General features: G+C 45.4%; 1 protein-coding gene across 1 annotated transcript; it reads left to right on the forward strand.

Moving 5' to 3' along the window:
- The first annotated feature begins 4,186 nt into the window (after window positions 1-4,186).
- LOC123136257 (putative disease resistance protein RGA1) lies at window positions 4,187-8,501 on the forward strand. The gene is made up of 2 exons (XM_044555598.1): window positions 4,187-8,142; window positions 8,245-8,501. Exon 1 carries the CDS (start codon window positions 4,256-4,258, stop codon window positions 8,132-8,134), a length of 3,879 nt encoding a protein of 1,292 aa, XP_044411533.1. The 5' UTR covers window positions 4,187-4,255; the 3' UTR covers window positions 8,135-8,142; window positions 8,245-8,501.
- The last annotated feature ends 717 nt before the right edge of the window (window positions 8,502-9,218 follow it).

Consider the following 9,218-nt stretch of genomic DNA (forward strand, 5'->3'; position numbering starts at 1 on the left):
GGCGACGGGGACGCGGGCAGGCCCGAGGCGGCGACGGGGACGACGGCGGCGACGGGGACGGGGGCGGTGACGGGGACGGGGGCGGCGACGGGGACGGGGGCGGCGACGGAGACGATCGAGGGCGGCGGTGACCGCGACGGAGACGGAAACAGAGGAACAAACAGAGAGGGAAAACGAAATTATCGGACGTGTTGTATATATAGACCCTCCCTTTAGTACCGGTTGGTTCCACCAACCGGTACTAAAGGCCTGTTTTGGCCAGGCCAAGTGGCGGGAGGCGACCCCCTTTAGTACCGGGTGGTGGCACAAATCGATACTAAAGGCCTCCCTTTAGTGCCGGTTTGTTCCACGACCCGATACTAAAGGCCTCGCGCTGCCACCCCAAAGTTTAGTCCCACCTCGCCGGGCGAAGGGCAACCGCACTGGTTTATAAACCCAGCCGCGGCTACCACTTCGAAGTCCTCTATATAGCAGGCTGGTGGGCCTAAACTCTGCGTGCTGCCCTGTGAGTCTGCTGGGCTTTTAAGGCCTATAATTACACACCTGTGGCCTATCAGGCCCACATGGCAGCACCCCATTTTTTTTATAGTTTTTTTCTTTTCTGCTTTAGTTTCTTCTATTTATTTTTGCATAGTTTTTGTATAGTTTTTTCTTTTCTGTTATATTTATTTTTCTTCTATTTATTTGTGAGTAGTTTTTCATCTAGTTTGCCAAAATTTAACATTTTCAGAGTTCATTTTGTAGTGATTTTCAATTTCACGGTCATTTTGTAAACGATTGAAAAATAGCAATTTTTTTTTCTTTTCTGCTTTATTTTTTCTTCTATTTATTTCTGAGTAGTTTTTTCTTTTCTGCTATATTTATTTTCTTCTATTTATTTTTGAGTAGTTTTTTTATATAGTTTTTTTCTTTTCAGCTATAGTTTTTCTTCTTTTCTGCTATTTTTTTTCTGCAAAACTTGATGGTCAAAGTCTGGAGTTATAACTTAAAAAAAAAGAAATGTCGACGTGCAATTAATTTTTGCCATAACAGAAGAAGTCCGGAGTTGTAATAAGTTATTAAAAATAAAAAAGAGGTGCAATGCTCGTTAATTTGCTTCAAGACTTTCGGAATAGTGTAAACTGCACTGCGCATAGCTCCGTGCAGTCTACCGTATTCCTGAAGGCTTGAAGCTAAGCAACGTGAGCATCGAGCCTCTTCTTCATCGTCTCTGCACTCAGGGCTTATAAACCGCTCCTAGTCCCTCTCACTTCGTGAGGTGGGACTAAAAAACAGCTTACGTCTGGTTCATCCATGAACCGGTACTAAAGGTGCTCGTGGGGCCCTAGCCTAAGGTAACAATTGATCCAACAGCATAATGATACCAAGCCTCACTATCGATGGCATATTTTCTAATCTTTCTAATCTTCAAGCGCATTTTCTCCATCTTGATCTTGTGATCATCGACGACATCGGCAACATGCAACTCTAATTCCATCTTCTCCCCCTCAATTCTTTTCAGTTTTTCTTTAAGTACTCGTTTTCTCTTTCAACTAAATTTAACCTCTCGACAATAGGGTCGGTTGGAATTTCCGGTTCACATACCTCCTAGATAAAAATATCTATGTCAACTTGATGGGCATAATTTGTCATAAACACGAAATGCAACAAATAGTTTTAAAAGAGAATATACCACATCTGAATCATAACAAGGACAAGTGCCGACGGGGACGGGTATCAAAACCATGGCACTATGTATAACAAACAACGTACGGGTAAGATAATTATTATACGAGTAACTATATATCCAAATCACATAAACATCAATTTTTTATATAAAATTTCATGAACAAGAGGCTCACCACAAGGTGGTGCCGGCGACGGGACGGTGCGGGCGATTGACGGTGGTTACGACGGAGATTTAGAAGGCACTAAATAAACCACACCTACATATGCAAACTAAGTGTTATTTTGACCTCAAATTGCATATAAATTAAATACTAGCACATATATATATTTCCTCCCAAATTACTAAACTCACAAATTAATAACTATATAAAGCATTGCAAGAGCTAATCTAGCAATGAGAGATGAAAGGACAAAGTTGCTAACCTTTGTGATCACTTGAATGGATGGGGGCCTTCAAATCTTGACAAATTTTAGGCAAAATATGTGATGAGCTCGAGGGGAGAAGAGGAGAGGGGAAAGGGGGGAGTACAGAGCGAGCTGAACGAAGGGTTTATATGCTGGAGGGGGCCCAGACTGACAACATCCTGCCACCTTTTACCCCGGGCACGAGCTGTAGCTCCAGCCATGAGAACCACTGCTGTTAGAAGCCCACTTCTCTATGCAGCCCACAATCTCCTCTTTCAATTACCAAGTAGAACTTGCAATCATGTTTTTATAATGCAGCGTGCCCCCACACAATTTCCTCTTTCTTTAATGACCAGCCCTCAATCATCTTCCTTTAATTACAATCAAGCTTGCCCAGAAATCCCCAGCTAACACGTTGGTGCAAGTTGCACACACGTATTTAAACTGGTACTACTGAATCTATTGGAGCGAGGTGGTACTAAGACAAAAAACTAACTTGTTCGGTTGGTTGTAACCCAATATATTACAGGAGAGGTCGTGAAGTCGATCCTTCGTACAAACAAAACAACTAAACACGCTCTAATATTTTATCACCTCCTCGTGTAGGTGGGCCGGCGGCCATGCGAGAGGAAAAAGGCTACACGCTTTAGGCCTGTAGGCTTGTCTCAGAAGAAAAAGGTCACACGCGTCTTTGACTTGCATGCAGATTATATAGACAGATTAGTATCATCTCAGATGTAGAAAATAATGTAGGTGAAAAGACTGAAAGCGTAAATTCACGAAAAGAAGCTATTGTAACGGTGAATTCACGGAGTCAATCCATGCTTTATTATTAACTAACAAAAAGGCCCATGTGTTGCAACGGGTGAAAATCAATATCAAATACCCCTTGCCTTTTCGCACCTTATCCTCTTCCCCGCGCTTCTCCGAGATAGTTGTGATGTCTATGTGATCACAATGCACCCAAATGTGAACAATCTCAAGATGATGAGCTGATCCACAACATAACACACTGTCTATGCAGGCTAGCATTAACTGACAAGCTCACTTGGAATCCGTTATCATACACGAACATCATTAATAGCTAATGCCCAACATATGACAAGGTTAAAAGTATCACCCTAAGGCCGGCTCCGATGCAAGAGCGTTAAAATCTTGAGCAAATTAACATGCACAATCATACAACCCTAGCAGCTACATTGTATATACTTTTTTTAGTGGCCGACTCTAGGTTATGTGTTGAGGCCGAAAGTAGTCGGGGCGATGCAAAAGCTGCCAGGATTTTATTCCTAGCGCCCGCATTGTATATGCCCTAACCAAGTTTCAGGTGACAAAAAACACTTTTAATTTTCTGAAAAAAAATGAGATGATTTTTTGAACTCTTCTTGATCATCTACACCCATATGGCAGAGGGACTCCCAAGGCTCACAAGCAAAAGAGCAAATTGCGGCGAGGCAACATATGTTTATTTCATTGTTACTTTCTTTAGTTCTGTCAAGCGACTACTTTTTCCTTCTTTTATTTTCATATATGGAAGGCCTTCCTCTCCTTCCTAATTTTTGTCCTCCATTTTATTACATGAAGCGCATATATAGAAGGCCTACTCTTTCGTTTTAGGCCTACTTTTTCGTTTTATCTTTCCCTCGCTTTCCTTCCTTATTCCTTCCTTATTTTCTGTGACCTTGCTTCTCTTTCCTTCTTTAATCTTTTCCTCCCTTTCCTTCCTTATTTTCTGTGACGTTGCTTAAGTTTCTTTTTGTTGTAAGAAACATTAGCCGGGTGAGTTGCCTAGCGGCTACGTGTTCTTTTCTAGTCAACCTAAGTTCGAATCACACATTAGCAATTTTTTTATTTTATTTTATTGCGGGTGCACCATGCCTAAAAGCGAAACGCACCTTGCTTTATCAAACTGATGAAAGCGTAAATTCATCAGAAGAAGCAATTGTGACGGTGAATCCGAAGACCTAATTCGTGCTTTATAATTAGGAGAAGCGTATTGTGACGGTGAATCCGGAGACTCAATCCGTGCTTTATTATTAAAAAAATGGAGAGATAGGGAGAGATTAGGGAAAGATAACTGACCCCGCACGGCGACACTGTTTGGTTTGTGTTGACTGTGTGTGTTGAGACTGGAGAGGGGTGGGAGAGAGAGAGAGAGAGCGCGCGTGCGAGATCGAGATCCATGGCGGAGGGGGTGCTTGCTTCCAGCATCGTGAAGGCGGTGCTAGCGAAGTTCGGGTCCTCGGTTTGGGGAGAGCTCGCCCTCCTGAGGAGCTTCAGGACTGACCTGAAGGCCATGGAGGACGAGTTCGCCACCATCCGGAGCGTGCTCGCGGACGCTGAGGTGCGCGGCGGCAGCGGCGACAGCGCCGTCCGCGACTGGCTGCGCAGGCTCAAGAACCTCGCCCATGACATCGACGACTTCCTCGACGCCTGCCACACCGACCTGCGCGCTGGCCGCCGCCGCCGGAGACGGGGCAACCCGGCGTGCGGCTCCACGGCCACCTGCATCGTCAGCTCCGTCGTCATGGCGCACAGGCTGAGGTCCCTGAGGCGCAAGCTGGACGCCGTCGCCGCGGGGAGGGACAGGCTGCGGTTGAATCCCAACGTTTCTCCGCCGGCGCACCCCGTTGCTCCCCCGAAGCGTGAGACCATCTCAAAGGTCGACGAGACCAAGACGGTGGGGAGGGCCGCCGACAAAGAGAGGCTCATGAAGCTGGTCCTTGACCTGGCGAGCGAGGAGGACGTGTCCGTGATCCCCATCGTCGGCTTCGGCGGCCTCGGCAAGACGACGCTGGCGCAGCTGGTGTTCAACGACCGGAGGGCCAACGACGAGGTGTTCGACCTCCGGATCTGGGTCTCCATGTCCGTGGATTTCAGCCTCAGAAGGCTCATCCAGCCGATTGCGAGCGCGACCAAGCTGAAGCGCGATCTGACCAGCCTGGAGGCCATCGCAAACTTCTTGTCCGAGACGTTCACGGGGAAGAAGTACCTGCTGGTTCTCGATGATGTGTGGAGCGAGAGCCAGGAGGAGTGGGAGCGGCTGAAGCTTCTCCTCAAGGATGGCAAGCGAGGCAGCAAGATCATGGTGACCACACGGAGCCGCAAGGTCGCCATGATGGTGCGCACCGTGCCGCCGTTCGTTCTCCAAGGCCTCTCTGATGATGATTGTTGGGAGCTGTTCAAGGGGAAGGCTTTTGAGGAAGGGGAGGAGCATATGCATCCCAAGCTGGTCAAGTTAGGAAAGGGGATCGTCCAGAAATGCGGCGGCGTGCCGTTGGCCGCCAAGGCTCTTGGGAGCATGCTGCGGTTCAAGAGGAATGAGGAGTCATGGATTGCTGTCAAGGACAGTGAGATATGGCAGCTGGACAAGGAAGACACAATTTTGCCGTCTCTCAAGCTTACCTATGACCAAATGCCACCTGGTCTGAAGCAGTGCTTCGCGTATTGTGCATCGTTTCCTAGAAACTATGAGATTGACAGGGACAAGCTTATTCAGCGATGGATTGCTCTTGGTTTCATTGAACCCACAAAGTATGGCTGCCAATCGGTTTTCGATCAAGCCAACGACTATTTCGAGCACTTGCTGTGGATGTCTTTCCTTCAAGAAGTAGTGGAGCACGATTTATCAAAGAAAGAACTAGAGGAAGATCACAATGTCAAGTATAAGATTCACGACTTGGTGCATGACCTTGCTCAGTCTGTTGCCGGGGATGAAGTCCAGATCATCAACTTTAAGAATGTCAATGGGCGCGCCGAAGCATGCTGCCGCTATGCGTCATTGGCTGATGACATGGGGGTCTCTAAATCTGAAGTTCTCCGGAGCATGCTTCGTAAAGTCCGCGCATTGCATTCCTGGGGTTATGCTCTTGATGTTCAGTTGTTGCTTCACTCCAGGTGCCTGAGGGTACTAGATTTGCGAGGCAGCCAAATTACAGAGCTTCCCAAGTCAGTTGGCAGATTAAAACACTTGAGGTACTTGGACGTCTCTTCATCCCCTATCACAAGCCTGCCCAATTGCATCAGTAACCTCCACAATCTGCAAACACTTCATTTGTCCAATTGTGGCAATCTATATGTGCTTCCCATGTCAATATGCAGTCTTGAGAATCTGGAAACCCTGAATCTTTCCTCTTGCCACTTTCAGACCTTGCCAGATTCCGTAGGGTATCTTCAAAACCTGCAAAATCTTAACATGTCATTTTGCAGTTTCCTCTGTACATTACCCAGCTCCATCGGTGAACTCCAAAGTTTGCAAGACTTGAATTTTAAAGGGTGCGTCAATCTTAAGATTCTGCCTGACACTATGTGCAGACTGCAAAATTTGCATTTCTTGAACCTCTCACAGTGTGGAATTCTCCGAGCGCTGCCCAAAAATATTGGGAATCTCTCAAATTTGTTGCATCTGAATTTATCACAATGCAGTGATCTTGAGGCAATCCCTGACTCGATAGGCTGCATTACAAGGCTGCATACTCTGGATATGTCTTACTGTAGCAGTTTGTCAGAATTACCTCGATCCGTTGGTGGCCTCCTGGAGCTTCAAACTCTCATTCTATCACATCATGCACGGAGTTTGGCATTGCCCATAGCAACCAGTCACCTACCAAACTTGCAGATTTTGGATCTCTCATTGAATATTGGTCTGGAGGAATTGCCTGAATCAATTGGTAATCTTCATAACTTGAAGGAGCTTATTTTGTTCCAGTGCTGGAATCTTCATAAGCTACCTGAGTCTATAGCAAACCTTATGATGCTGGAGAGGTTAAGCCTTGTTGGGTGTGCAGATCTAGCCTCGCTACCTGACGGCATGACAACCATCACTAATCTGAAGCACCTACAAAATGACCAGTGCCCATCTTTGGAGAGACTACCTGATGGATTTGGGCAATGGACTAAGCTTGAAACATTATCCTTGCTCATTATAGGTGACACATGCAGCAGTATTGCGGAGCTAAAAGATCTTATTCTTCTGAGTGGCAGTCTTAGAATTGAATGCCGCTCACACAAGAAGGATTTGACAAACGATGCCAGGAGAGCAAACTTGAGGAATAAGAGGAAACTAAGCAACTTGACTGTGTCATGGACCAGTTCATGCTCTTCTGATGAGCTGAAGAACGTCGAAACATTTCTTGAAGTTCTCTTGCCACCTGAAAACCTTGAGGTCCTTGAAATAAATGGCTACATGGGCACTAAATTTCCCAGCTGGATGATGGAGAGCATGGAATCCTGGCTTCCAAATATTACCTTCCTAAGTTTAGGCAACATCCCTAACTGTATATGCCTCCCACCTCTTGGTCATATTCCCAACCTCCATTCTCTTGAGCTCCGCTGCATTAGTGGTGTCCGTAGCATTGGACCTGAAATACTTGCCAAGGGACAGAAGAACACATTGTACCAGTCACTCAAGGAACTCCATTTTGAAGACATGCCTGATCTGGAGATCTGGCCAACCTCATTGGCAGGGGATAGTGAAGAAAGTCAACAGCAAGTATTCATGTTTCCAGTTCTTAAAACTGTCACTGCAAGTGGATGTCCAAAGATGAGACCAAGACCATGCCTCCCAGATGCTATAGCAGATTTGTCACTATCCAACAGCAGTGAGATGTTATCAGTTGGCAGGGTGTTCGGGCCATCATCTTCCAAACCGGCGTCACTTCTTAGGAGACTGTGGATTAGAAAGTGCCATGCTTCGTCGTGTGATTGGAACTTACTGCAGCACAGGCCAAAACTTGAGGATCTGACCATTGAGTACTGCGAAGGGCTACGTGTTTTGCCAGAGGCCATCAGGCACCTTAGCATGGTCCGGAAGCTGAAGATTGATAATTGCACTGATTTGGAAGTCCTTCCAGAATGGCTAGGTGATCTCGTAGCACTTGAGCATCTGGAGATAAGCTGCTGCGGGAAGTTGGTCTCACTGCCAGAAGGTTTGCGATCCTTAACTGCACTGGAGGAGTTGATTGTCAGTGATTGTGGCTCTGCACTGACTGAGAACTGCAGAAAAGGGACAGGCAAGGATTGGTTCAAGATCTGTCATATCCCAAGCATCCTCATCTCGTGACGTGACAGGTAATAATGCATTATCTTTTGGTGAGGAATTACTTTTAGTTAACTCAAACAAAAAAGCTAGCTGTTCTTTAGAACTGAGTTTTTCTTCTTTGACATGGGCAGCAACAACGGAGGTCATTCTCCAAGGATTCTAGTGCAACACCTGTGCATGAATAGCGTACCTGAATGAAAGTAACTGTTTGTTACCTATTCAAAAGGTAAACCAGCCTAGCAACGTGTCCCTTGCGGTTCTTTGAAGGTTTGCTTGATTGTATCATCCTATTTGTACGCAAGAACATTTTTAGGAGTTGTTAGATTGTATCTGCTCCTAGTGCGGTTCAGACAAATAATATCCATGTTGAGAGCTAGTTATATTCAAAGGAGTGAAGCTCCAGCCAGGTCCTGGTCTGGTATAAACTGACCAGGAGTATACGATGTGCATTATAAAGTAAAAAACCACAAGTAAGTTATGTCACTAATGCAGAGACAACGACATCAGCAAACACCAGAATTTGGTTCATTGCCACAACATTATACGGAAACTGCAATCTGTTTAAATCCAGAAACAGAAGCATACAATTTCGTGGAGCTGCAATTTTTATAATGGAATCTTTTGATATTTTTCCAGCTTCAGTGGCTGCACAGTAGTAGTTCCTAATAAGCTGAAGGGTACACGTTTATGGTCCATTCATTTGAGCTTCATGCATAACACTAGAAGGGTTGGGCGCGCTTCGCTGCGCCATTGGTGCTGTTGGGATTTCATAATTTTCTTAATTTGGTTGGCGCATGGGAGAGATGATGGTTGCGTTTTCTTTTCTTATAGCTAGCACAGTGGCCCGCGCCCGCAATGCATGGGCACCATCTTTATCAAATTAGAAAAAAAATATTTAATTTTCTGATGCATAATAGTTGTTTGTTAGTGGTATGTTCGTTAAAGAATACTATAATTGGAATTATATTGAACTTATTCTTCTTTACAACATGCCCCATAGTAGCTTGAAAATTTTCTTCTGTTTCACAACCGTCTATTCTGATTTCTTTAGAGGAAAGCAAAGGATTAGGTAAAACTTTGTTGAAAATGTAAACTTAAAAATAAA

Source organism: Triticum aestivum, chromosome 6B, assembly GCF_018294505.1.
Source record: "Triticum aestivum cultivar Chinese Spring chromosome 6B, IWGSC CS RefSeq v2.1, whole genome shotgun sequence".
Classification (NCBI taxonomy): domain Eukaryota; kingdom Viridiplantae; phylum Streptophyta; class Magnoliopsida; order Poales; family Poaceae; genus Triticum; species Triticum aestivum.

Coding starts and splice junctions, on each gene's coding strand:
- LOC123136257 (XM_044555598.1), top strand. CDS start 4,256: ATGGCGGAGGGGGTGCTTGCTTCCAGCATCGTGAAGGCGGTGCTAGCG.